General features: G+C 47.6%; 2 protein-coding genes across 5 annotated transcripts in view; both read left to right on the top strand.

Annotated features, from left to right (window-relative positions):
• The window catches only part of LOC104696530 (voltage-dependent T-type calcium channel subunit alpha-1I), a 160,201-nt gene extending 138,876 nt beyond the window's left edge, over positions 1 to 21,325 (top strand). For 2 of the 4 annotated variants that reach the window (XM_039571001.1, XM_039571004.1), the window contains 18 exons: positions 399 to 522; positions 1,348 to 1,416; positions 2,292 to 2,476; positions 2,813 to 2,939; positions 4,018 to 4,143; positions 4,608 to 4,697; positions 5,116 to 5,308; positions 6,392 to 6,543; positions 8,267 to 8,376; positions 8,981 to 9,114; positions 9,836 to 9,906; positions 12,783 to 12,861; positions 13,416 to 13,537; positions 14,293 to 14,631; positions 15,237 to 15,383; positions 19,554 to 19,670; positions 20,050 to 20,218; positions 21,074 to 21,325. In XM_039571001.1, the coding sequence (XP_039426935.1) occupies positions 399 to 522; positions 1,348 to 1,416; positions 2,292 to 2,476; positions 2,813 to 2,939; positions 4,018 to 4,143; positions 4,608 to 4,697; positions 5,116 to 5,308; positions 6,392 to 6,543; positions 8,267 to 8,376; positions 8,981 to 9,114; positions 9,836 to 9,906; positions 12,783 to 12,861; positions 13,416 to 13,537; positions 14,293 to 14,631; positions 15,237 to 15,383; positions 19,554 to 19,670; positions 20,050 to 20,218; positions 21,074 to 21,297 (2,578 nt within the window). In that variant the 3' untranslated portion in view covers positions 21,298 to 21,325. The remainder of the gene's footprint in view (positions 1 to 398; positions 523 to 1,347; positions 1,417 to 2,291; positions 2,477 to 2,812; positions 2,940 to 4,017; positions 4,144 to 4,607; positions 4,698 to 5,115; positions 5,309 to 6,391; positions 6,544 to 8,266; positions 8,377 to 8,980; positions 9,115 to 9,835; positions 9,907 to 12,782; positions 12,862 to 13,415; positions 13,538 to 14,292; positions 14,632 to 15,236; positions 15,384 to 19,553; positions 19,671 to 20,049; positions 20,219 to 21,073) is intronic. The other 2 variants (XM_039571002.1, XM_039571003.1) reach the window with 2 other exon arrangements.
• A 1,676-nt stretch (positions 21,326 to 23,001) lies between these two features.
• LOC120411909 (voltage-dependent T-type calcium channel subunit alpha-1I-like) lies at positions 23,002 to 25,961 on the top strand. Its single transcript, XM_039571086.1, has one exon. It carries the CDS (start codon positions 23,002 to 23,004, stop codon positions 23,641 to 23,643), a length of 642 nt encoding a protein of 213 aa, XP_039427020.1. The 3' UTR covers positions 23,644 to 25,961.
• Positions 25,962 to 27,406: the final 1,445 nt, after the last annotated feature.

The raw sequence follows: 27,406 nt of genomic DNA, 5'->3' as shown, positions 1-27,406 counted from the left end.
GTCCCCATGACTGCCAACCTACCTGCCTCTCCTGAGCTTTCAGCATCCAGCCTCTTCGCTGTGGGGTGGTACAAAGTGTGAGTTTGGGAGGAAAACTAGAATTCAGCCTCTTCACAAGGCAAGAGAGGAGCACAGAGTCATAGTGGTTAGGAAACCACTCTGGCACTGGGGAAATCAATGGAGGGTTCAGCTCATTGCTCTGCCCTTGCTCTGCTCCAGGCTCCCTGTGTGACCATGTACCACCCTGGGCTATTGCCGTTTCAAAGGACATCAGTATCATAGATAGGAAAGCTGCTATATCAGAGCCCAGTTTTGGCCAGAATGCTTAATTCTGTGTCATCTTTGTTCCTAAATTCGTTCTGCCCAAGGCACAAGTGCCTACTGGAACTCTCTTGCAGGTTTCGCCTCCTCTGCCAAACCATCATTGCTCACAAGCTCTTTGACCACGTAGTGCTGGCCTTCATCTTCCTGAACTGCATCACGATTGCCCTGGAAAGACCCCAGATTGAACACAGAAGCACGGTGAGAACCATTACCTGTCACCCATTTTTTGGCACAACCTCTAACAGTGATTCTTAAGTGTTGCTGGTACTGTTATGATCTCTGGAAGAACTTGAGCTCAGACTCATCTATTCAAATACCTAAGTATTAGTAATTGACATAAATGTGTGCTTCCCCTGCAGGCTCTTGTAATAGGGCAACCCGCTTTATAATACAGAAAGCCCAGTTCCTTCTGTCTTGGGAAGTAAGAGTCTCCTCCAGGAACCTGCATATAAGAGATGAAAGGCAAAAGGGACAAGGACTGGGAGCTGAAACATAGAAGTAGCTTCTATGCTGTAGGAATGGCACATCATCATTCATGTATGCTGCTCTTGAGCTATCTTGGAGGAGGCTCAAGCTGGCAAGTGAAATTACTTTTCCTGCTTGTCTGCCTTAGCTGACGCCCAGACTCTGCTGCACTTGGACACGATCTGTGGTCTGTGCTCAGCAGTTCTTTGGGAAGAAGTCCCAGGTCAGTGCAGCAGGTCAGGCCTGAGCAGCACTGACAGAACAGGGCAGGGAGTGCCTTGGAACCAGATTTGCAGGATGCAAAAAAATCCCAGCCACTATGCTCTGGCAGAGCTGCGTAGGATCTTGTCCCAGCCAAGGTGTATGAGCTGAAAGCTGCCTAGCACTGACCTCTGCCAAGGACACCTCCCTTATTTCTTCAGCTTTCAGACTCTTCATAGGAATGCAAAAATATCAAGATCATCAGAGGGGCCTGACAGAGTAACAAGAAGTAGTCAAAATACATTTAAGGTCTTTCTCTGTTTTGTGTTTTTTTTTTTTTTTTAATTTTATTTCTAGGAAAGAATCTTTCTCACTGTGTCCAACTACATTTTCACAGCAATCTTTGTAGCTGAGATGACACTGAAGGTAAGTTACTGGCGGTGAACAGCTCAGAGCCTTTTTCCAGTATCAAACATGGTTCATGTTTCATCAGCACCCTTTTAAAATCTGTTCATCTTTTTGGTGTGCCAGTCCTTCCCTCTACCTTTATAACGGCAGATATTGCCTGGGGTTGGGTCCTGTCCTGTCAGGCTTAGAGGAGATGTTTATCCTAGGCTTTAGATCCAGCTGGATCTTATTATTCATAAAGGATAGCTGGCATTCAAGTATGGATTTTGTAATGATGTCAAATGTCCATTCCCTTTCTCCTGGAGCAAGAATGGCAGACATTACAACAATATTAATGACATGCTCAAAGTTGAGATAATTATTCAGTAGATTTCAAAGTACTTTGCAACAATCAGAAAACCTTGGTATTCCCTTCTTGTGATTGGGAAAAAGTCCTAAACTGTGTGCTGGAAGTTAAACCCCTAAAATTCATATCTGAATTTTGACCGTGATTTGCAGGATGTTAAGATCTCCCCATGGCCACCAATTTCTGTAGTACCCACTGTTTTTGAGAACTGCTGGCAAACAAACTACCCCTTTAAGAGCCAGTGTATGGATTTTGGTGCCTGACTTTACCTCTCAGGTGATCTCTGAACTGGGAGACTTGCCCCAAGTCTCTGGTGTGGCAGGGAAAGGTTTCCTGTGTGTCCCCTACAGTGTCATGTTAGGGAGGCAGAAAACAGATGTTTTCCTTCACAGACATCCAGGTGAAAGGAGAAGATTATGAGATGACACTTCAGTGTCATGAGGAGTTGATAACTATTCCCCCTCCTCCCATTCTCTCCACAGTTGCCCTCTACCCGGTAACATGGAGAGGAGCTATTTCATCCCCTCCTCTCTCCCCTCTCTTCCAGGTGGTCTCTCTAGGCCTGTATTTTGGGGACCAGGCTTATCTCCGCAGCAGTTGGAACGTCTTGGATGGCTTCTTGGTCTTCGTGTCTCTCATTGACATTGTGGTTTCAGTGGCCTCTGCTGGCGGTGCCAAAATTCTGGGGGTGCTGCGAGTGCTCCGGTTGCTGCGCACCCTACGTCCCCTCCGGTCAGAACCCCACCAAGCCCTGCTTGCCCCCTTCTTCCCACTGGTTATCCCCAGGAAGGGTCCCAGAGTCAGATCCAGCTGGGCTAGGCAAAGTGTGGTCTTTGACAAGCAATAAGCCACAGGGAGGTCCCCCTTAGCCATTTGGGTCCGATGCTGGAGGTACCTCATCAGACAACAAATCCATGGGAGAGGAGGCTTTTTGATCACAGGGGAGTGATCTCCACTGAGGGGTCACTGCACAGGGAGAGAGGGGTCTGCTGCTGCTGAAAATGCTTTGCTTAGGCCAAATGCCCCTGCCCTGTCCCCCTGTCACCCTTCCCCTTCCTTCCCTTCCAGAGTCATCAGTCGAGCCCCTGGCCTGAAGCTGGTGGTGGAGACACTCATTTCTTCCCTCAAGCCCATAGGAAACATTGTCCTCATCTGCTGTGCTTTCTTCATCATCTTTGGCATCCTGGGTGTGCAGGTAGGTTGTTGCTGTCCATCAAACAGCCCTTGAGCCCCTACCCCTATTGCCGTGGGCACCTGTACCCCCAGGTCCTGTAACAGACACAGGGAGCCAAGCAGAGCAGGAGAGACAGGGAAGCCAGTCAATTTTCTGTATTTGCCCTCTTCCACAAGTCATCTCCATTATCACACAGCCTTTGCCAAGCACATTCAGGTGCTCAGCAAGTGCAGGCATTGCTGGACATGAGACAGGAGTTAATGATCACACCTGGCAGCAGCTGCATGGGGGTTTGGGTCAGCGTTGTTGGGAGAGCCCAGGGCTGGCACAGCACAGGGCTCCCTGGACGCATCCATTTCACCCCACAAGGGCAAGCAGCTCAGCACCTGCTCATATGAACCCTGCCTCCAGCCAGCTCTCTTTCTCCCCCTCACTCTGAGCCCTAATTCCACCCACAAACTTCTTTAATTTTTTTATTTAATCCTTTTTATTTTTGGCTGTTGCATTGCAGAGGAGCAAGGGTGTGGGCGTTACTTCCATCTCAGGGAATGCGCTATACTTAGTTTGCTCTGATGCATCTGTACAAATGCACAATCCAGTACCTTCCATATGGGGAAAGGAGCCCTGGGCAGAAGAGTCACAGCAGTGCAGTGCAGCTTTGTGGAAAAATATATATGAGAAGAAGAGGATGTTTTTTTCTGGTCCTTTACCCTCAGATGAGATCTTCTTTTCCCATCAGCACTCTCAGTAACTGGGAAGCAGGGAGGGAAGATTACTCTAGGGGACTGATTAGAAGATACTTTTTCCCTTTGTACTCAGAAAGGCTGCCTTAAGGACTGTCAGACGGTGGGCTTACAGTCACTGCTGGCCAGGGGCAATGGAGGAGGCTGAAAAGCCAAGTGTGAGCTTACAAGGGTGGTCCTGGCTCCTTTGCAATGGTTGAAACTGTGCTCTACATTGTGTTGGTGGCGTCCCTGTCATGCTCTATGTGGCTTGCAGTCTTGCAGGCCATGCAGCATCTTGGCAGCTTCTGTACATCCCAGGGAGCATGGGGAACCCTGTGGGGAAAGGGGCTGATGGGGTCACTCCCCTCCTGCAGCTTTTCAAAGGCAAGTTCTACCACTGCCTGGGGGTCGACATCAGGAACATCACCAACCGGTCTGACTGCGTGGCAGCCAACTACAAGTGGGTGCACCACAAGTATAACTTCGACAACCTGGGACAGGTGAGTTTACCCACATCTCCTTCCTCTGACAGGAACCCATCAAAGGGATTGTCTCCTCCCCAGGGAATAGATGCAGTGCCTGGAAAGCCAATGCCTGGGCCAGAAGGAGCAGTTATTTGGCCTGGGTGTCCATGCAGAAGCTGTGTCACTAATGGGTTGATATCAGGATGACAGAGGATGAGGGGGAAGGAAAAGTGGTGGCAGCAGAGAGCTTGATTTTTCTCTTTTCTCCTGCCATGAAGCAGATGTTCTTCAAAACCTCTCTCCTCTGGTGGATCTGGCTGTACATGGCTTCCTGTCACCCCCTCCCTGTCCTCCACAGGGGAAGGAGCAGGTTTTGATGTGTGCAGAGACACAGGAAGAGTATTTTGGTGCTGTGTGTGTTAGAGCATAAACCCACAATATTTTTTTTCCTGCCTGCCAGATGCACCTGCTCCACATCTGCTTTGCTTTATGTGTTGCAGGCTCTGATGTCCCTCTTTGTTCTGGCTTCCAAGGATGGCTGGGTGAATATTATGTATAATGGACTAGATGCTGTGGCTGTTGACCAGCAGGTACATGGACTTTTATGTGAAAGGACCTTTGTCATTTTCCTTGTGCTAGTAAGGCAGAAGCGTGCTTTAATGTCCTGCTTCAGATATCTCCCTCAAACCAAGAGTCCCTTCCAGGCCCTATCTGAATCCTTTGCTCACCTATTTGCAAGGGGTCAGGTCCATGGTCTTGTCTGGTCCATGCAGGGAGGTGTAGCTGTGGCTGTGCTGTGGGTGTCTGTGGTAGTGTCAGTGGGCCTTTATCAATTCGTAATGAAGAAGCAATAGTGCCATGTGTCTTTCTGGGCATGCTGGCTCCCTCCTGGCCCACACATGGTTATTTCAATACCTTGTAAAGCAGGAACTGTTGGGCTGCTGCCCACTGCATCCCTATTCCTCTACTGCTAAGACAATCACTGCCTCTGTTCTCCTTTCACTCCAGCCAGTGACCAACAACAACCCCTGGATGCTCCTCTACTTCATTTCCTTTCTCCTCATCGTCAGCTTCTTTGTGCTCAACATGTTTGTGGGGGTGGTGGTGGAGAACTTCCACAAGTGCCGGCAGCACCAGGAGGCTGAGGAGGCGCGCCGGCGGGAGGAGAAGCGCCTGCGACGCTTGGAGAAGAAGCGAAGGAGTAAGGCACAGCCTAAGTGTTTGGTTGGTTCGTAGGCCAAGGTTTTCTGAGAAAAACCTTTTCCTCTTCTTTTTCTTTCCCAATGGGCTGGTCTCCAAAATCCATCGCTCGTGGCCGTGCTCTCAGCCTTCCTCCCCGCACCACTGCTGTGTCACCACACATGCCACTGGGGCGGTCTGAGGAAGAGGGGTGGCTGAGGAGGTCTGCTGGGACTCCAGGGAAGGCACTGGGGAGGGGTTTTAGCACCCCGTTCCTCAGGAGACAATGTACCAAAAACACCCCTGTGCACATGCTGACAGGCACTGTTGGCATGGGGCATGCACACACTGATAACACTTCCTGAGCTTGGGGTAGAGTCCCACCTGGGCTTCCTGCAGCTCAGCTGGTGGTTGAAGAAAGACCTGGACAGACCATTCTTTGTGTTTAAACCCAAATTTAAAGAAGAGGGAAAAAAAAAAAGAGGAAGACCCCTGTGTTTTGTGTCTCAGTGCCCCCCGTGTTGCAGTGTCAATCCTTGGGATCCCAAACCTTCTGTGGTAAAGGAAACCCTCTATTCCTGGTGTTTCTGTCCTGTTTTGTGTTACCTTTAGATAAAAATTGCTAAAGCATACTTGCCCCTGGAAATCACCCCTGCTACTCAGACTTCCATTCACAGCCTATGGGCATGCTTTCCCTTCCTCTGCTCCTGTTTTCCCCTTCTCTCCCATGACACCCCAGGGCCTCTTCTTGAACCATCTGCTCCCTTTTATCATAAGTGATCTTAATTTGTCAAGACATGCTGATTTAGCACCATTCCCACAAACACAGACTAACAGATTTTCTTTCTAGTATTCTGTTCTTTGTCTTTCTTCCTACATATTTTTCCCCACTTCTTCTTCTTTTTCTTCTTCCCCCCCCCCCCCCATGTCCTTTATCTTTACCTGTTCTTTTCTCTCTAGGTTTTTCTCTCTCCCAGCTTCATTCCATTTTCTTTCAACACCTATCACCAGCCTTATGCCTTCTCCCTCCTCAGTGTTTCTTACCCATTTCTCTCTTTGTTCTAATTTCTTCCTAACTCTGCCCATATCCCTCTTTCCACTGAAGAGGCGCAGCGTTTGCCGTACTATGCTACCTACTGCCACATACGCCTCCTTATTCATTCGGTCTGCACCAGCCACTATCTGGACATCTTCATCACTTTCATCATCTGCCTCAACGTGGTCACTATGTCCTTGGAGCACTACAACCAACCTGTGGTGAGTGAGATTATGGAGATAAGTCCTGCCTCTAGACATTGTTATTTTGGTACAGCTCTCTGGTGACCACTGCCCACCAGCATAAGTAGGACACTTGAGTGTCTCTAAAAACAACTGTTAAAGTTTTGTAGGAGTTAGTTTTGTAGTAGGCAAATTTGTGTGAAGAGTTTTATGTGTATCCAGAAAGGTAGTTCCTACTCAGACACTTGTTATCCATTAAAATCTTTAGAGAGAAGGTATCTGAGCAAGAGTCAAGCCCCTAGAAAGCATGGTGCAATTAAGTCTCTGTGCTTTATATGAGTAAGTGGATATGTGGGTCACCCAAATTTAGCTTCCTGCTCTGCTTTTTATGTTCCCCTGGATCCTAATAGGAGTCATGGAAGCAGCAGTGTCCTGGGAGCTTCGGGCTTTGAATCAGATTTCTGAATGTCAGCCCTATTCCCCTGCCATATGGCCTCAGCTGAGAGAAGCAGGGTGGCCAGTGGTATGTCATGGGATGGGCCATCTTTACCAAGCCACCTTTTCTTCATAACGGAAGCTGCAGGGCCAAAGTGCTGAGCAGAGCCTCTCTCAGCTGCAGGGTGTGATTCCAAATACAGCACCCTGGAGGCCAAATAAGTTTTACACTTTGCTTGGGTATAGACCATGTACCTCTCAGTGTTCCTGGCAAAGCTGTAGATGCCTTTGGTGGGAAAAATGTATGCTGCTCAGATCAAAGGAGACTTCTGCCTCCCTATGTAGACAAAGCATTCATCATGACTTCTGCCCAGTGGCGTTTCAGTTCTCTCTTCAGAAGACCCTTGGTTTAGGTGACAATGCTGGTGTCTGAACAGATTGTCTGAGGTAGCTCAGGCTTTGATCAGGAGCTGAATCTGTCTGTCCTCTTTCAAATCTACTGCTGGGCTCCTCTGTTTCTTGCCCACCTTGCCCAGCTGCCCAGCTTTCATCTTGCCCTAGATGATGCCCAGCTTTAGGTTTCAGGAACTCTCAACCTTTATCTGTTGTCGTCCTCACATCAGATCTTTGTTCCTCAACAAGTCACTTCTCTTCCTTACTCTTGAGCTCCTTTCCTTGGAACACAGCTCCAGCCAAGCCAGCCTGCTCTGTTAAACAATCTTCTCAAAGCACTTCAAGCCCTTCCAGCACAAAATGCCACCAAAAGCTGCCCACTGCTCACACTGGTCCTTGGTGGTGGCGAAGGGGCAGCACGTAAAAGAGCCAGAAGCCAAACAGCTCAGAGGTGGGATGTGCTGGCCCCAGACCAAGGCACAGCAGGGTTTCCTCCTGTCAGTGATGGCCTGAATGCACAACCAGAATAACCTCTGTGCTTCACTCCTGGTTGACAGCTATGCCAGTGCCATTAACAAGGTGTCATTCAGGTGGCACAGGCTACTGGCAGAAGAAAAGCCTGATGGCATTTTGTGGATTCTCTTGCAATAGCCTCCTCCTTCTGATTATGCTAAACAGTACTGGAAAAGGAGCTGGAACTGATCCTGAGAAGAACATGGGGCAGAGGGGCTGGCTGGTGGTTGCCCTTAGTAGGCAACCTCTACATTCAAGTAGGTCGGAAGCATGGGGCAGGTTCCCCACCCCACAATGAACACCGGGGGTAGGTTCCACACCCCACAATGAATACCTGGTGCTTAGGAGAGTCCCCACACAGGGGGGTTATATCTTTGATGTTGCTTTCTCCTCAATTCTTTATCCTCTCTTTCTGTGGCAGTCCCTGGAGACCGCCCTTAAGTACTGCAACTACCTGTTCACTACCGTCTTCGTGTTTGAGGCAGTCCTCAAGCTGGTGGCGTTTGGTCTGCGACGATTCTTCAAAGACAGGTGAGCAGAGGATTGTCAACCGTGGCTGTGGGACAGCTGGGTTTAGGGTAGAGGTTTGAGCACAGTGCCCTATCTAGACTGTGAAGCGGTGGCAGAGTGCTCTGACTGCCTTCCAGTTCTGAACAGCATGGACCTAACCTCATCCTCCACAAGCTGCAATGCCTAGGCAATAGCAAGAGTTGTCCAAAAATTGCCTCTTGGTTGGAGTCTGCTTGTTGGGCTAGAAAGCAAAGGAGATGAGGTTAGAGAGAGACATTTTTTTCCTGCCCTTGAGGCAAACTCTGAGCATGCTGAAGCAGAACATATATAGCAAAGTTGATTCGAGGTAGTAAGGCCGTAAAAAGCTGAGCCCATTAGTCAAAGCATAGTGCCATAGTAACACAGCTCCATGCTTTCAAATCAGTCTGGCTTGCCTCTGGCTGCTCAGGGTGTGTGCAAAGTGAATCTCTGTTTCTCTGGAAAAGCCCATATAGGGTGAGTCACAGTGGGGCCTTGAACTCATACATAAGGAAATGTTTAGGATGAAGTGGAGACAATTACATTTCTTTTTCAGGGAAATGGAAAACTCTATCTTCGTTTATTCTCTTGAATTTTTCTTCTAAAGGTGGAACCAGCTAGATCTGGCCATTGTGCTGCTGTCTGTCATGGGCATCACATTGGAAGAGATTGAAATCAACGCTGCTCTCCCTATTAACCCCACTATCATCCGGATCATGAGGGTGCTGCGTATTGCGCGGGGTGAGAGAGACGCTGGCCAGAGCAGGGGTGTATGTGGCCATGGAGTGCAACTTGGTGCCATGACTCAATGAGCAGTGGCCGTAGAGCCGTGAGCTCACCCTGTCCCCAGCCATTGAGGAGCCTCTGGGGCGTCCTTCATCATATCCCAGCAGGGATTCTAGGATCTAGGACACCCTAGAAGCTCAGGCTTTCTGGTTGCCTGGGAGGTGAAGCACTGGGAGGGTGGGCAGATCATGTGAGAGCTGAACTTTCTCTGTTACTCATTTATGGGGCAACTATGGTAGTGGTGTGGGGAGAAGAGGCCACCAAGCAGACTGAAATTTGCACAGGTAAGGGCCTGAATCTTCCTGGTGGTGGCCAAGGTGTGCCAAGATGGCATAACAGTGATGGCTGAAGGAAGAGAAAGTGATGGAAGGAAAAATCAAAGCAAAAGGACAATTAGGATACATGTTCCTGGGAAAAAGAGTGTCTGGGTGAAGCAGAAGCAGCCCAATAGGCATGGGTGGCAGAAATAGAGTATTTAGTAAAAACTATAAGAACTCAAGGAGAAGGAACTGGGGTTGTAGAGTGAAAAGGGAGAAGAGAAATGAGGGGAAAGTCCAGTTTTTCTAGGGCAAGAGGAGGCAGGACATCTGTCTTGTGCTACTGACATTAGTAAGTCACACAAAGGATGCCTCTGAGCTCAGTCTGACTGACACTTCTCTTGTGCTTGTTGTGGCAGTCCTGAAGCTACTGAAGATGGCCACAGGGATGCGAGCGCTGCTGGATACAGTTGTTCAAGCCCTGCCACAGGTAAAACATCTTCCCAAAAGGCTCTCCTCTTCTGTCCCTTTTTCCAAAGGGTTTATTCTTGTGGAGTCTCAGAGGTGGTGTCTACTGTGGTGTGCAGGCAACTGACTGAAGGTCATGTCCAAGTTCTCATTCATGGGGTTACAGCTCACCTCACCTCTCTCTTCTCCAGCACGTGAAAGAAATGAGGCTTGACTGCTGGATTTCTTCCCATCATGTCTAGCTAGTGTCTAACTGTTTGCAATTAGTTCTTGGCTCCTTTCTCCCTTCTCCATAAGAAGGGAAGAGTGATTGGAAGCCATTTCAGGAGGAAAGGAAATATTTCTGTCACTGCACCTCTCACCCTTCCCTGAATGTGCCCCTTTTTCCCTCCTTCTCTTCCATTCGCACTCTCATCACTCCTTTTCTTAGCCAGTGCTTCCCCCTTCCTACTTTCTCTTCTTTTCTCCTCCTGTACCCCTTTGCGTTTCCGAGCCTCTCATGTATGAGAAGCAGTGACACGCTCTGTTGTGGCTCACACAGCCGGCAGTTAAGCGTCTGCTGCAAGACATGGAGACAGAAGGATCTCATGATCTGTGAGTGGCAGCTGCTCCCAAACAAGATGCTGACACGGTGCTTTACACGGGCTTCAAGCCCACTGTGAGCATCCTCCGTGATGGATGAGCAGTCAGGGAGTCTGGTCCCGTTCCTTTTGGATTGTTGAGGGAGAATTGTTAAGCAAGGAGTAATGGCACCAAGTGGTTTTACAGATCATACATCAGACTAGTCCCTTGGCAGGCCCTGAGAAGGGAACTCTACTGCGTGATATCAAAATGCACAGGCATTTGTCAGTTGATTTATCAGCTAATGTGCCAGTGCTGGTGAGTGATGATGAGCTGGGAATCAATCTGAAAACAGCATGAGTAGTTACCCAGGGAATTTACTTCTGATGTTGGTGACAATAAATGTCAATCTGTACTAGAGGAATCTGATGGCACAAAAGTGAGAGGGAAACTCTGTGATCTTTTATGGATCCCGACCTCTGTCTGATCTCCCATGTTTTTTATTAAACAATAATTATTTGTGGTTTATTATAATAGTAATAAAAACAATATTAGTAATTCATATGTAGGATATACAACATCATTCAGGATAGTTGTGGACTGCGATACACTGGACAATAGAAGGAAGGAGAGATGAAGGATGTTTGTAGTGCAGGCAGATGTGGAATGCAAATTTTTATTAGTTCTGGCTCTGGTGCCACAGACTGGCTCGGTGCAGCTACTTTGCACCTAGCTGTTTTCCATTCCAGGAGCCACAACAGATGATTTTTCTCAGGCAAGGATCTGGAACAGAGCAGGTCTTCAGATCCAGCTTCTGCATGTCTGTGGCATGTTTATTCTGAAACCCAGATAAATGCACACAGATATTAAGAGCTGGATGAAATAGTATCCAGAAACTGTTGGTAAGAGGACTCTGCAATATATTTGCACTTAAATGATGAGATTCAACTTCTATTCCCAAAATATATTTCCTCCTCTCTTATTTATTATCTATTCATATCGCTGTCATGTAGACAAAGAAACTGAGTCATCAGACAGTTAAGTGTTTTGCTCAAGATGGCAAAGAGCACAGCTGGGACCCATGAGTCTCTGTTTCTGGTCCTAGCCACAAACCACAAGTATATTCTTCCATATTTTCTCATTTCTGATTTTTCTGTCTCCTGTTTACCTACGGCCCCTTTGCTAACCAAGTTGGTGGGTCAGGTCTTTTGGAGGTCAGTAATATCTGCCCCAAAGCAAGCAGATGTCTCAAAGTTTGGCCTCTAGGTATTCCCTGGAAGATAATAAAAAGCAGTAGTTAATCCCTCCAGCATCAAAGCCTATGACTTCCTGTTAACTGGCTTTTGCTACTTCCTATAACAGGTTGGCTTTGTTTAATAAAGTTGTGTAGCAAGGATAAAAAAATCACTTTATACTTAGAGTTATGTAAAAATCTGAACTTAAAGGTCTAAAATCCACCAGTTTCACCACTAAAAGAATGAACCCAGTCTCCATATTTTATACACCGGGTCTTCGGGGGACAATTGAATTATGTGTAATATTAATCTCCAAGACTTATTGGTTTTGCCAAAAGAAATAGTTTAAAATAAGCTGTCCTTTCCCTTGCGCTTTATCCTCTTCCTGACACTTCTCTTTTTGTTCCTAGAGCACAGACTCAAATCAGGGATTCTGGCTTGCTAATGGCATACAAGGCATCTCCAGTTGTTCTGTTTAAATTCCCTTCCTGTCTTTGTTACACTGCAGCAATTCTTAATAGTGAATAGAGCTTTAATTTAAAAGAGCCCTTTGGAAATGTAGTTCTCAGCTAAGTTTTATTAACTTCCTTTTCTTAACGCCCTGTAGACACAGACCCAGCACGGTGTTTTCACAGCATTTACTATGGTGTCTAATTTAGTCATCAGAAATAGTTCCTTCCAGTGAGTATGTAGGGAGCCAGGATGTGGCAGTCCAGGGGAGTGGGTGGGCTGAATCACTTATTTCTCTCCTGAATTTGGATGGCACAGCAGTTGCAATAACTAAATTAAGATTCCTGAAGTGATGATCCTAACACAGGCCCAGTGACCACATGCATTCAGATCAGAAACTGTTCAGTGGTTCAGAAAAACTTGTTAAGTCCCTAATTTTTCCATGACTTCTCTTCCCACCTGCCTGCTTCTCCCCCAGCCCTGATGGCAACTGGAGCCATCACTGAAGATTTCTCAAGTGTTGAGCAATTGTTTGGTTGCATTTGTACACTGGGATTTCACTGCTGTTCTCTTCAGACTTTGAAATGCAGAAATACTTTCTGTACAGATGCAATAGGCTTTGGGATAGACTGACAGTGCCCTTTGCTTTCAGGTGGGAAACCTTGGACTCCTTTTCATGCTCCTCTTTTTCATCTATGCTGCTCTAGGAGTGGAGCTCTTTGGAAAACTGGGTAAGTCTCAAGCAGACCATGCTCCAGTGTGAGCTACAGACATGCTGGTTGGGGTTTCTCAAAATCAGAGCTGTTCAATAAAGGGACTGAATTATTTGATGGACTTTATTCTCCCTTATGCTTAATTGATGTAAGAGGAATTTCCCTCTAAATTGTTGCTGTCCTAACAACCTAACAAAACAAAAGCAGCCTCTGTTTTCTGTTACATTCTTAAACATTTGCTTTTCCTGCACTCTGTCCCTGACATTGCCTTCAAGATCACAAGAAAAAGTTTGTGAAAGTTTACTTACATCTCTTGCCATGGAATATTGATCAAGAAGAAAGGCAGCACAATGACATGTTGGGAGGATACTCCTCAGCAGCAGAGTTACACTGCCTGGTATCCTGGGGCTCGGCCAAAAGGGATTTTTCCATATTGATGACCAACAGCCAACCATTGGGCAGGGTGCTGATACCATGCATCACCTGAGGTCTTCAGGCTGTGAGTTCATGCTGTTGGTCTCAGGGCTGGTAGTGTGTCCTCCCCTGAGTGCTGCGCTCCCCTTGTTTTTCAGTGTGCAATGATGAGAACCCCTGCGAGGGCATGAGCCGCCACGCCACCTTCGAGAACTTTGGGATGGCCTTCCTCACACTTTTCCAGGTGTCAACGGGTGACAACTGGAATGGGATCATGAAGGTAACTGGGCCTTAGGGGCAAGGATCTCCTCCTTGTGGGGAAAGAGAAGTTCCGATGTGTGGTCTGTTCAGCAGAGCTTGGGCTAGCAAAGGGAAGGAGCACAGAACACAGAAGCTGGGTTGCTAGATAAGGTCCCTGCTTGGTCCAGAGTATCTCTCCCCACCATGGTAACTCAGACCTTGGGCTCATCTAGCCTTAGAGACATCTGATAGAGAAAAGTGCCAATTTTCCTTGGGAGGAACAAGAAAATAATTTGGGCTGAGAGGGACTATCCACTGTAGTCAGGACTGTTATCAAAGCTGAGCATAGGACATGTGTGTTGGACACAGCACTCATCTGCAGAGCTATCAGGACAATACAAAATAAATACTTCCTTTGGAGGACGTGGAGAAAGGAAAGTTCTTTCATCACATATGGTGCTTTTGGGTATAGATGGGAGAAGGCAGTACCAGCCTGCTCATTTTTGGTCTTGTTCACATGTGTGGGGCTACGGTGGCAGCAACATATCATGGTCTGAAAGTTTGCTTCATATGCCTTTGGATGGTTTTGCTCTGAAGCAGACAGCATATTAACAGAGAATGTCCCAGATTCTTTGGGACCTCATTATGCCAAAAGGTATGGGGTGATAGAAGTGTTTGCTTTGTTCTTTCCATTGGCACCAGTGCTTTTTGACAGAAAGAGGAGCCAAGCTTCTGTTCTTACTTTAGTCTTTCCTTCTTTCCATCGTTCCCTCTCAATCCCAACTCCCCCTCAAGGATACCTTGCGCGACTGCAGCCACGATGACCGGAGCTGTCTCAGCAACCTGCAGTTCATCTCCCCACTGTACTTTGTCAGCTTTGTGCTCACAGCCCAGTTTGTCCTCATCAATGTGGTCGTAGCTGTGCTCATGAAGCATCTCGACGACAGCAACAAGGAGGCCCAGGAGGATGCAGAGATGGATGCTGAGCTTGAGATGGAAATTACTCACGGGCTGTGCTCCCACAAGTCAGGCTCTCCAAATTCAGGACAGGGAAAAGGAGCAGGAACAGGAGGAGGTGGTGGTAGAACAGATCCTGAAGGACATCTGTGCGTGAGATGTTACTCTCCAGCCCAGGTGAGTACACCTTTGAACTTACTGACCAGACTGCAGCAAGTAGCTGTGGGCAGTAGCTGGGCAGCTTAGATGATTGAGGGCTTAGCAGTAGCAGAGTCTTCCACCTCAGGGTGAAAGGTTTGCTTTCAGCAGTAGACTTTTGAGTTGATAGGATCATGTAGGGACAAGGCTGTGACAGCAGTGTGTCCTGTTCATTGTCATCATGGTGTAGGAACCTGAGGGCCAGCAGAGGAGGGATGGAGCAGATCAGCTAAAGGTGTGACAGGAGCAAATTTGAGAGGGGAGCTCAGGAGAAGAGTGCAGGAGAAATGGCAGATCGAGAGTGAGTGACTCCAGCAGAGCTGGAAGGCAGACGTGAGCACTGAAAGTGAGTGAAGACTGTCCCTCCTTATTTTATTTTTTTTTTTCATTGAACTCTGGCACCTTTACACACCCTCTGGAAATGTTCCCCCCAGTGACCCTGTGCAAGTACCTGCAGAACAAGATGCTGCTCCAGATGAGTCAGGGTGGAGAACCCAGCCCCAAATTCACATGAAACTTGAAAGCAAAAAACTCGACATTCTTAAAATGATCTCTCCCATCCTCCCCCCTTTCTTGTCCCCTAGGAGAACTTATGGCTGGACAGTGTCTCTTTAATTATTAAGGACTCCTTCGACGGGGAGTTAATGATCATCGATAACCTATCGGGCTCCGTCTTCCATCATTACTCCTCGCCGGCCATGTGCGAGAAGTGTAACCATGACAAGCAAGAGGTAACCTGCGTACGAGGATGTGTGAGGGGACTCTTCCCCCCCAGACCTGCACACCCACACCCACGTGCCCGCAGGTCATCCCATTTGTGCTCCTCACTGTAGATCGTGTAGACAGTAGAGCTTGTTGACCTGTGTTTGTTATCTGTTGTGAAGTGCTGATACTGCCTCTAGTACAGGCCTGCCCTCCTCAGCCACACGTGGATGTTTGGAAAAGTGAGACGTGACAGGACATGGGTCAGGAGGGACTGAATGACCTGCAGAGAAATTACTATGAAGGCATCCTGGCAGCTCTTGTTGCATTCAATTTTGCAAGAAAAGTCTAGGTTCAGGCTCATGTTGGACAGAGGACTCTAAGGATCTCACTCCAATGAGAGCACTCAGGAGCAATTCAGTGGGAGATTTAAGCTGGTGTTTTGTTCTCATTTTAAGCATGTGCTTGCTTATTCCCTATTGAGGTTGATCAATTAAGCACATGTTTAAATGCCTTGTTGAATAGAGTCATGTCTGTGAGCAAGGATTGGTTTGTGGTGAAAACCAGTTAGTTTGAGCAAAAACTAAATAAAAATGGGCCCACTGAGAAAGTTTGTTAGCTGACAAATGGGTTGTTGCTACGAGCAGGACACCAAATGGCTTAGACTTGAGCTACTGAAGTTGGTAGATGCTTTGGAAAACTACTTCCTAAGCAATTGGTCTTTTCAGGTTATGAAACTTAAGGAGCAAAATAGTCTTTTGGACTAGGAAAAGGTTAGGTCAGTAGCAGAATTAATTTTATTTCTGAAATAATTTTATTGTATTTAGGTGCTCTGATTTTGTGTGGTCAGACCTGTAGAAGTAGTGTGGCTCTTCTGACAGTAGATTGGTACATCAGTGGCAAACCTCACTCTCTCCTTCCCCATAACTGACTCGACGTGTTGCTATCGCTTATAAAGAAACAAGGAAACTTGGGGAAAGAGCTCTTATTGGCAGATCATTCTATCCATGCTTGAAGAAAGCAATATTTTGTTGGCCTCAGATGCCTAGTTCTGATGCTCTGATTTTTTTTTCAGCTTCTCAGCTGTCTGCTTGTCCCCATTGCTTCCTTTCAAAAGTATCAAAATGCAAACATTGCTGTAGTTTATCGTTATTGAGACACTTCACAAATGAATGCTGCATTAATGCAACCAAATAACTAGTTTTCAATTAACTGCAATTTCCACTGCTTTACTTAAGTCTTTATGTTCAGCAATTGGTGCTCAGCTTTCTCAGCAAATGAGATCTCCTAAGGCATTACAGAATGACTGCCCTCAAGTCATTTGCAGCTAGTTTGCTACATTTGAAAACCTCCCTGATAGTCTTCAGTATCCCGCCTATGAATGAAGACAGCAGCCCATTTTCTTACCTTCCCAGCACAGAAACTAGATAGCAAAATCTTCAAGTGGAACCCCCAGCCTGAGCAAAGAGTTTGATGTAATTACCACAACTGAAGAATTATTCTTAGATCATACTTTCTAATGGCTGTTATAGAGCCATAAATTACTTTCAAAATTGGTATTTCAATACATCTAAAATGTGGAACTGAAAAGAAATTATCTATGCAAGAATGAGTTTAGTAATAAAATACAGGTGTTTTATTTTGGATCATATGAATCCAAACTCTACCTTAGGATTTTAAGCCACGATTGGTCATGACCTTCTCTTCATATTTCAAAGTAAAAACAAAGAGGAAATCTCAACAGTAAATCACTATGTGGAGTCATAGCTAACATCAGCAATGCACACAGTCATTTAAATTAGAGTGCACTCTGGTACATCAACATATCCAGATGAGTATTGTACACAGACAGAATTGTACAGTCTCAGAAGCATTTGACAGCAAGTTACATAGGCAAAACTATTTATCTAGTCCTCTTCAATGTGTGTGTATTAGAAAGAAACAGTATGCTTGCTGTCCACCCTTTCAGCCTTAACTCTGCCCTTCTGACAAAAATCATGCATTAGCCAAAAATGTTCCCTCCAATTTCCTTGGTAGTTTAATTCATCAAGATGCTGAGCACACATTTAAACATATGCTCAAACTCATTAATGTGTGCTAAGCTTTTTGTGGCATTGAGCAGAAGTGCTCAGCACCTTTCCCAATTATGCTCCTGATATTTTATTTTCAAACCAATTATTTGTACAATTAAGGATTTTTGCAATCGTGGGTCTGTTTTTAAAGATATATCTGCAACTAGTTGTTTTCTAAGGGATATGTGTGCATGGTTCAGTGTCTCAGGTTGATGTTCCTCGCAGGTTTCATGGATTTGGATCTAGTGAACCTTCTCCCACACTGTAATTTAAAAAATTTTTTTTGTTCCTCATCTTTAGTCAGCAAATTTTAAAATATTCTACAGTAAGGGAAGCAATAAGAACAAAACCTCTTTTTTTCATGGTGCTAACCTCGTCTCTTGTCATTTCTATCGTTTCACTCTTGGGATGGTTGACAGACATCTGTATATGGATGACTGAAGTGTGTTTAGCCATGGTAGGAGTTTGTCAGTGGGCACCAGGGAAATGTGTTTCCACACCTGCCGTTTATTTAATCATGACTTTGTTGATTGTGGGTTTTGTGTAGACCCAGGATGATCAGAATTTTTGAGCAAGCGGTTCAGTGACAAACAGACTGTTCTGGCTTTTGTTGAAATCCTTTTTTGTGGATGGCAAAGGTAGACGCAGATGTTACCACAGGTCATGCTCGTGTCTCTACAAGCACGGCTTTAAGGCTGTTTTGGTGTAGCAAGCGCTTGGGAGAGAAATAGATGAATACATTAAGTGGGACTGAATGAAGACTATGCTTCTCTACACGAGTAGTTGCTGACTGGTGGTTGTGTAGCATCCCTGGCATCAGTTCATTGTGGGCTCTCTGTGTGTTCGTGCTCTGAGCAGCAGTTGTTGGTTTTGGGCTTTCTCCATGGTTGAATAGCACCATGTTCCTGTGTCAGAATAATATCTCAAATAAGGATGTCATTTGTGCACTTTATTTAAATCCAGCTCTGGTTTTCCATTCTGTTTGTTTAAAGTGCATTATCCCTCAGATGGAGACCTCTTCCAGTCTCTGGCATTGGCACAAAGCCACTAAACTTCCAGCTCAAAAGTCATCTCTCCAAATGTTTCACCTGCTGTCATGGCACAAGAGCTGTACTTGCCTCTTGCCAACACAAACACATGTCCAGAAGCTGTCCCGACTGAGACAACCCAGAATACAGCTCTCAAGAGTTAGCTGCTGGTGGTGCAAACTGGTGGCACTCTAGAGACCAGTGATGGAAATCCAAGCACAGGAGGGACAGAGAAACTGCTTAGGCTGGTAGAAAAAGAAGATGCTTTTCAGGCATTGTGAGAAAGAGTTGTCAGGCAGAGGGGGTTTAAAAGCTTGGAGGAAAGAGGATGAGAGAGGGGCGTATGTGGTATGAAACAGGCCAAAAATGAAGCAAGGTCAGGCATAGGACTGGAGCAGAGCTGAAGCACAAGAATGGCAGAAATGCAGTGGTCAGACTTGCTTTCAGAAAGCAGGAGAGCTCAAGCATGGGTGTGTGGGAGGGCTGAGATTAGAGATGGAGAACAGAATGGAAGACAGTGTTAGGTGAGGTCTTGGGTAGGTTAGAGGGGAGGGGAAAGGCAAGATGCAGGAAAGCTGGAGAGAAACAGGGTTTCAGTAATGAAGGTAAGAGAATATGAAAAGCATGATACTGGCATGGACTGCAAGAGGCATGACTTTCCCTGGAATGAAAGCACCTTCATGCTTAAGCAGGGCTGTCTGTGGTGCCTTCAGAAAGAGGGGTCCACTCCTCATCCCTCAGCAGAGCCGGCTGCCCTGTCACCAGCCTGAGGGACCCGTCTGCCTGCCTGGCTTTACTTGCAGGGCCTTGGGCCAGCTGTATCGCTGTGACAGATACAGGACTCGTTCCTCCAATTCTGGAACGAGAGGAGCATGGACTGGTAGCGGGCTGCTTGCAGATTGTATATTCAACCTTTCTTAAAAAGGGAATTCTCCTGCCCAACCCAGGTCTGGGTTAGGCAGTTCCTGATTTATCCAAGGAATATAACCTAAAATTGATCTTGGGTCTACAGGCTCTCACTTATCCACCATAAACAGTGTGACTGCTTGAAATGTGGATCCCAGGCATGACCTGTGATAGCTCCTTTCCCTTCCTGCAGGTCCAGCTGGCTGAAATGGAAGCATTATCCCTCAACTCAGACAAGTCCTCTTCCATCCTTCTAGGAGATGAGTCAGACAATCGAAACGCTGCTCAGCTGAGTCCTAAGGAGATCAAGGTTAGCCCCAGGCAGTCATGGGCATCTTACACCATGTGCTGTACTTATGCCCCTGCTCATTTCAGGTGCTCTGTATCCATCCGGGTGTCCCTGCTGAGGAATATAATTCTGGTCATTTTTCAAGAGCTTCTCCATAGAGACATACTGTAGAGTAGGATTTGAGGAGAACAAAAGAATACATGTATTTGAAAGTTCTTCACTACTGTTAGTAACTTCCTCTGAATTAGTCAAAAGTTAGACAATTTGGGCTGGAAAACTGAGCATCTCTCAGCTAGCTTGAAGGTATTATCAGAATCAGCTCTTCTTGAGGCTTTGAAAAGTCTGCTCTATCATCTTCTATTAAATTTCACAAGGCTTGGTCCTCACTTATTGTTTTCAGCAGGATGGTCAGAACAACCCTGACTCCAGTGGGGCAGACAGTCTGGGGGAATGCCTGCTCCCAGCATCCAGTGAGGATGGCTCTACAAACCCAGACAGTTACCTGTGTGAAATGGAGAATACTCCTTTCAACTCAGTTCAGTCTTGGCTAAAGCATGAAAGTACCAAAGGTGAGCAGGGCTCTCATTCTCCAGGTCTGCTGAAACTGTGAGTTGGTTCAGCTCTGTTTTTCCCCTGCTTTCCCTCTGCCACGGGGAGAGTTAATGTGACTTGGGGTTACACTAACCAAGAATTAGCCTTCAGTTTGCTAATTTTCTTCAGGAATGGGGGGAGGAGCCGTCCCTTAATTTTTATTGCTAGCTTTTATATCTCCTCTCAGACATGACTGTGAAATATTGTGAAAATGCTGATCCCCATTTGCAGTAGTGCAGCTATGCATGGTCAGAGAAGAGTGGGGACAGATTCTCCTGACATGCCAGCTGGATGAATTGTGCTCACTCAGCACAGAAAAACTCTGCTGTCCCCTGAGACCAAGTACAGATTCAGAGAACATGTAACATGTCTGCCCTTGGCGGAAGTGCTCTGGTTCTACTCTTGAGCATGTCCTGGTCTCCTGTGGTCCCCAGGTTTCCCAAACCACCACTTAATTTATCTTTCTTCATCCCTTGCCCTGCAGGATCTGGCATGAAAGTTCTCTGGCAGATACATCCTTAAGTCAAGGCCTTTCAGCTCAGCATTTCTCTGTGAGAGCAACAGCAGGGCTGGCCTGTTATCTTATGGCTCTGAGCTGTGTTAGGTCTTCCAGGTCTGGTGCAGCTTTTTGTGCAAAAAGTGGGATCCTTAGTCTGAACATCAGACTGAGGCTTCTTGGCCTGGAGTGCATGTTCCTGAATATCCTTTGTTCACTGGTCTTGAGACTTTGCTCAATGTAACAGCAGCAAAGGCACCAAATAAAATCAGAGGACTCTTCAACTTTTTTTTCTTCTATTTCTGTTCTATTTCTCTTTCTTTTGATGTTCTGTCAGTCCCTCCCAGCCCCTTCTCTCCAGGTGCATCTTCCCCTCTGTTACCTGTACCAGCAGAATTTTTCCACCCAGCCATCTCTGCCACCCAGACAGGGCCTGAGGAAGTCTCATGTCCACGCAACCTTCCTAAGATCTCTCTGCAAGGCTCGTGGGCATCACTGAGATCTCCAGGTGTGAACTGCTCACTTCTCCATCAGGTGAGGAACCCTGCTTCTGTCTGCTAGGAAAACTCAATTTTCACATCATACCCAAACAGAGGGGGCTGAACAAGGAGGAGGGCAGAGGAAGGAGGGAGGCAGCTGTGGTCATGGGCTGGGTAACCTGGATCTGTAGGAGGAGCACAATGGACTGCAGAATGCAGGAGGGTAGGGGAGGAGAGGGGGTAGTATAACAAAGTGGTGTTGGATAGCTCTCACCCCATGAAGTCACACGTTCTTCTGCTTTGGACCAACAAATAGTTTAACAGCTGCAGTGAGCCCCACATGAAGATGAAATCACATCACTCTGTAGCTCCCCCCTGGGTCCCTGGCACTGGGTGTGCTGCAGACACCTGCATGCACAGCAGCCCTGGTGTGAGCCAGGGAGGTGACAGCTTGCACACCCTCCTGGGGTCCTCTTAACACTGTGACTCCAGATCATGCACCTTTTTGGTTGGAACAGGCTTCTTCCCACCTACGTCCTCCACAACCTGTAATGCCCCATCCACACACTGTGTCCTCACTGTTTTGCCCTGCCCACTTAACTCTCGAATCCCAAAAAGGTGCCATCTCTTTCTGAAAAGGCAGCTATTTCTCACTAACAAAAGAGAAGAATAAAAGCACTGGGGGGAGAACAGGTGTCTCTGAAGGGCAGAAGATGCAGAGATGAAAGCCCAGTAGAGATCCCTGTTATTGTTCTTGGAAGATACTCCATGAACAGGGGCATTCTATTCCAGACAAACTAAAAAATAAAATCAGATGTTATCCAGCTATATATGACAGACACTGTTGGCACAATACTAATGTGTATAAATTCACCAAGGATAAATTCAGCCTTGGTCTGAGAGCACTGAGTTGTTGCAGTTTTGAAACTTCTGGTATAAGTTAAGACACAAAGAGGTAGAGCCCTGGAGCTGGCACACCACTGGGACAAAAGCACTGAACTGTTGTAAAGGAGAAGTTGGTAAACTTCTGATTATGTGATGCAGACTCTATTGAATAACTATAGAGACTGCTTCAGGAGACTGTTTCCTGTCCTACATGCATCATCTCAGTGCAGTGTCCTGGTGATGATCTCACAGTGCAGACCAATTTCCTAGAAACAGCTAAAATGCAGCTTAACTAGATGAGCCCTGATACAAGGAAATTAAGGCTCTTTCCTCTTCGTGCTGGGAAGAGACCCCCCCTTTCTGCGCTAAATGCCATCATTGCCAATAGTGTTTGTCAAAAGAACCATGGGGCCTCTTTTCTCTCCCCAGATATTGCTAATTTTTTTAATGAGAGGAAGTCTGTACAGAAGCCCCTTGATTCCTGTCCAGCGGATAGATGTGTCCACAGTCTGCGTGGCAGGTTTATAGGGCAGCCATGAGTGAGGATCCACAGGGAACCTTTGCTCTGCTGCCTCCTGGACCATCAGTGCTCAGGGAGAGCCTAGTGGTGGGGGCTGCAGGGCTTCACATGGGAGGGGTAGATTCATCCTGAAGCAGAATGAAATGAGCTCAAAATACCGACACCTTTCCTCCTCCTTACCCAGAAGGAAATCCCAATGGCAGGCTGCATGGCTGGTGCTTCGTACCATTGGTTGGTTTATAGCTCTCTTCCCCAGCTCAGGAGAGTGAAACAGGAGCTTTTCCCCTTTCTGTAACCGTGGCTTATTTTCACACCCCAAAGTACCCCCAAAACAAATAAGGCAAAGTCTCTTGCCCTGTGCCCATCTCCTTCCTGAGAACCATGCTTTCGTGTTCCAGCCTCAACCTCAGCGACTCTCCCCAGTGCACGCTGGACCTGCCGGTGGCTCTGTGCCCCGTGCCGGCGGCGGGCAGCCAAAGACCCCTGGCAGCGCCGCTGTCCCCCGCCTCCCGCCGCCGGAGCCTGCGGGGCCGGGGGCTCTTCAACCTGCGGAGCCTGTGCCGCCACCAGCGCAGCCACAGCAGCGGCGGCAGCACCAGCCCCGGCTGCACCCACCACGACTCCATGGACCCCTCGGATGAGGAGGGGGCCGGCAGCAGCCTGCGCGGGGGTGGTAACAACAGCGAGCCCTCGGAGACGCTCAGCAGCCTCTCGCTGACCTCGCTCTTCTCGCCGCCCCCACCGGGGCTGACCCTGGTGAAGAAGTGCAGCAGCACCAGCAGCCTCCACGCCAGCCCCTCGCCCCGCCGCCCCGCCGCCCACCACGCCAAGCCCTTCTACACCGTTGACCCTCGGGGCTTCCTCTCGATGCCCTCCTGGGTGACGGACTTCTGCAAGGACACCCCCTCGCCCAGGCAAGGAGAGGAGCCAGATGGCCCCGGCAGACTGGGGACAGGGGACCGCAGCTCCCCGCACCCTTCCGAGCTGGAGCTGGGCGACGGAGTCAGCAAGAGGAACAGATGAGGGTCCCTGAGGTGCAGGGAGAGAGCATTCGGCTGCTGGCATGGGGAGCATGTTTCACTAGCTTCTCCCTGGCAGCAATTCCAAAGGATTTGCAAGAAAAAGAAACAGGCAAACAAAAATTTATAAATATATATATATATACGTAAATATATATATATATACATATATATATATAATAAATATTCTGGTACCGTACCTCAGAGGTGTGGGAGAGTGCAAGCAATACGGGAACAGTCCTGCCTGAGGGCAAGAGCTGGACCATCACCCCAGAGACTATAGTGACAAGAAAAGGCCATGGGGCTGGTAGGGACAGGACCCTCCAGCCAGGTGACTGCCACGTGGCAGCTGTTTAGTTATATACATATACATATATAGAGAGATCGATTTATTTATTTTTTTTACTGAGAGATTATGAATTTCAGAAAGTGCTAAGGAGGAACAAGAGAATGGAGGGCCTGGAGGAGCTGCTACACCAAACCATGAGCGTGGGGTGAAGGGAAGGGAAGGGAAGCAGGGTGACCAGCACGGGAAGAGCATCTGTGGCTTGCCTTGTGTGTTTCTGGGAATTTCCTTATTGTCCATGCTTCCATTTCCAAGGTTAAAAATTGTGGGCCAGATCTTCAGGGTGACTGTAAATTGGCAAAACGTGCTGTTGGTGTAAAGCAGCACAGCTCTGGCTTGAGGTGGATTCATGCTGATTTACAGCAGGTGAAAATCTGGCCCCAGCTACAGAGAAAAGCAAATAGCCATGGAGCACAGGGAAATGTTTTGAGGTGAAAAGCCTTGCTTTGAAGGGAATGTATGAACACAGCAGGCACCGCTCATGGAAGGAGGGATGGAGGCTACATGGCTTATCTTTGTTGTTGTTTTGTTGGGTTTGGTTTTTTCATTTTCCAAAGAAAGGCAACTACAAAGGAAAAAAATTACAAGGCTCCTGGGGATATTTGGAGTGGGAGAGGCAAGGTCAAAGGGAAGAGGGAGGTAAAAAGGGGAGAGGAAATGGAACTTTTCCCCCTTTTATTTGCGGTAATTGTGATATTTTATTTTAGAAGCCCAAAGGTGCAAAAATTATCCCTAGAGAAACCTATCTGTTATTTTTGTATCTATAGCTATATATATTAAAAGAATACAAAAACTAGAATATTAAAAATACATAGAAGCAAAGGGGGCTTCAACAACACAAAACGCAGTCACTCCCTTGGCTGAGAGCTAACCCTGTTCCAAGTTCCAGTAGGAAGACCCTACAAGGACATCCTCAGCTCAGTGGTGGCTCTGTCTCCTCTCTAGCATCATCCTCCGGCATTTTCCTGGTTTGCATCAGTGTACCTGGGACCATAGTCCTGCTCAGTGCCAACCATGGACGTGGAGAGCAGCAAATACTGGAGCGTGTGTGTGTGTGTTTGTGTGTGCATGCCATTGTAAGGATGCTGATGTGTGTTGTGTCCAAGCCAACTGGCTCACCAGCTGGAGAGATGGGTGAGAGGGACAAGGAGAACTGCAGCTTTCCTTGTCTCTGCCTTGCAGGGCAGTGGGAGTGGGGAGGACTGCGGTGTGGAGGGGGAAGGCAGAACAACCCCTCAAACCACGACCTGCCTCAAGATCCAGGATTCTGTCTGGCAAACACGGCCCTCTCCCAGCATGGTTGCAGCAAGGCTTCCAGAGGCTGCATCCCTCCTTGCTTTTCCAGTGGTACAACTGCACGAGTCTCCTTCCTGTCAGGGCCAGCCTTCTTCTCCTCCTGCAGCAACTCCAAGGTTTTGTACCCTTCTCAGATTTACAAGTGGGTAGGAAAACCAGCCACCCAAGGGAAACAAAGAATTTTGTATGTCATGTACCACCCCAGGGATGTTCCACTCAGGTGTGTCAGAGAAGACAGACTGGGAAGGGCAGGGGGGAGATGATAGCAGCCCAATGGAGACAGGAATGTTTAGAGCACTGGGGAAAAGGAGCAGGGCTCCCTGTCCCCATCAGACCAAGAGGGCCTCTGCTGCCCTCACAGAGGTCTCCCAGCTGGCATACGAAGCATTGTGAAGAGGGCAGCACAAAAGATGTTCTGATTTTATTGTGACCTGACTGACTTTAAAGCAGCTGCTGCATCTTACGAACCAGGGTTGTAAACAGCGAGCACATCACTTGGGACCAGCAGCCAGGAAAAGGATAATTACTGTGTGGACTTCATTCATTTGCTCTGTTGCAAGTGTGCATGCTGACTGCAAGGAGGTCAGACCTGCGAGGAGAGGACAGGAGAGCCTGGGTCCTCGTCCTTGCAGAAAGGATGCAAATACAGATTTATTAAAGCAATAATAAGGGTCTTTAAATGCTTTTTTTGCACTGGTGGTTCTTTGGGTGAGTTGCCCCTGCTTGCTGTCGCATGGGCAGAGAGGAGGGACATGACATATGGTTTCACATCCTCAGAGAAGGAAGTCAGTCCCTAAATGGCTGAACAATGAACTTGGGTTGCACAAGGCTTAGACCCAAAACCAGAGCTGCTTTGAAGCCAGAGACAGGGCTTACCAAAAAACCCAAACAGCTGAAACCCATCCAAACCCCAGACACTTCAATGCACTTGGAAGTTTGCCATCAGAGAACATGGAGGTGGGACTCCAAGCTGTCCTGGCAGTTGTATGGGCTGTGAAATGTTTCCACTGAGGAATGGGAGAAAGGTCAGCGATTGGTGGAGTGCTAGAAATTACCCCAATATTTGTTCATGAGAGAAGCATGGCCTGCACTTGGGATTGCTGAGGGGGAAGGAGGGTAAAAAGATGGTGGTGATGACTTCAGGGGGTGACAACTGCCCCTAGGATGGATGATCTCTAGGCTTATTCCCAGTTATCCCTGGAAGTGACATCTTTGTTTCCCCTGTGGTTTGGGGTTCATGGCAGTCCTTCTGCTCTCCAGGATGTCTCCCCTTCACCACCAGCAGGGTCACGCCACCTCTCCCACCTCCCTGCAAAAGGGCTTTCACCCTCTGCTGTATGACTGGAGCAAAAGGCTGCTGGCTTAGGAAGGAGGTTGCCATGGAGACAGAAGACTAGGTTATCTTTAAAGAATATTTTGTCTCTCTCTTTTAATTATTTACTAACTGTTTCAAGAAGAAGCAGGAAACATCTATCCTTCCCAAAGAGGAAGCAGAACACTAAACCCCAGCAAACACTTTGTGTTTTTGCTGGGGATTTCTGCAGTGCTTCAGGTTGTGCAGTTTCTCCTGGCAAGAGCTGCCTTTCCCAGCTATGCCTGGCTGTTGGCACATGGAAAAAACCTCTGTCATCACCCACCCACCTCCCAGACAACACCTGAGGGCAGCTTAGGATTTGCCCAGACATCTGTTCAGCCTCCCGTACTCCCCACTTCCCACAGGGGACTGCACCGCAGGCAGCTCCTGCCAGGGTGCTCTTTGCTGTCGATAGCCCGATACTGCTCTGTTTTGTCCTGCTGTCACACTACCCTTGTGCCCAGCTCTCCCCCACGTCTGCCACTGAAAGCAGTCCCTCTCCCTGCTCCACGCCGAGCCCCTCCCCGAGCTCACACCTCGCTGCCGTGTCCTGCTCTCGCTGCTGCTCCGCCAAGCGAGGCGTATTTAACTCTTTTCATCTTGGCTCACCAGGTGGTTCCTCTACCTCTTTTAAGCACTTTTCTGAATCATCTTCTTTTTCTAGAGCCTCCCTATAAATTTTCCTCTCTCACTATGATCTCTGGGCCTATTGATGTTGTTCATCGCAGCTGCAGAGCACAGCCCATCCCTCGTGCTTCTCACCTTCTCTTG

The sequence above is a fragment of the Corvus cornix genome, chromosome 1A (genome assembly GCF_000738735.6).
Source record: "Corvus cornix cornix isolate S_Up_H32 chromosome 1A, ASM73873v5, whole genome shotgun sequence".
Taxonomy (NCBI): domain Eukaryota; kingdom Metazoa; phylum Chordata; class Aves; order Passeriformes; family Corvidae; genus Corvus; species Corvus cornix.
Note: the sequence above shows the minus strand (reverse complement) of the source record. Positions and strands in the feature narration are given on the sequence as shown.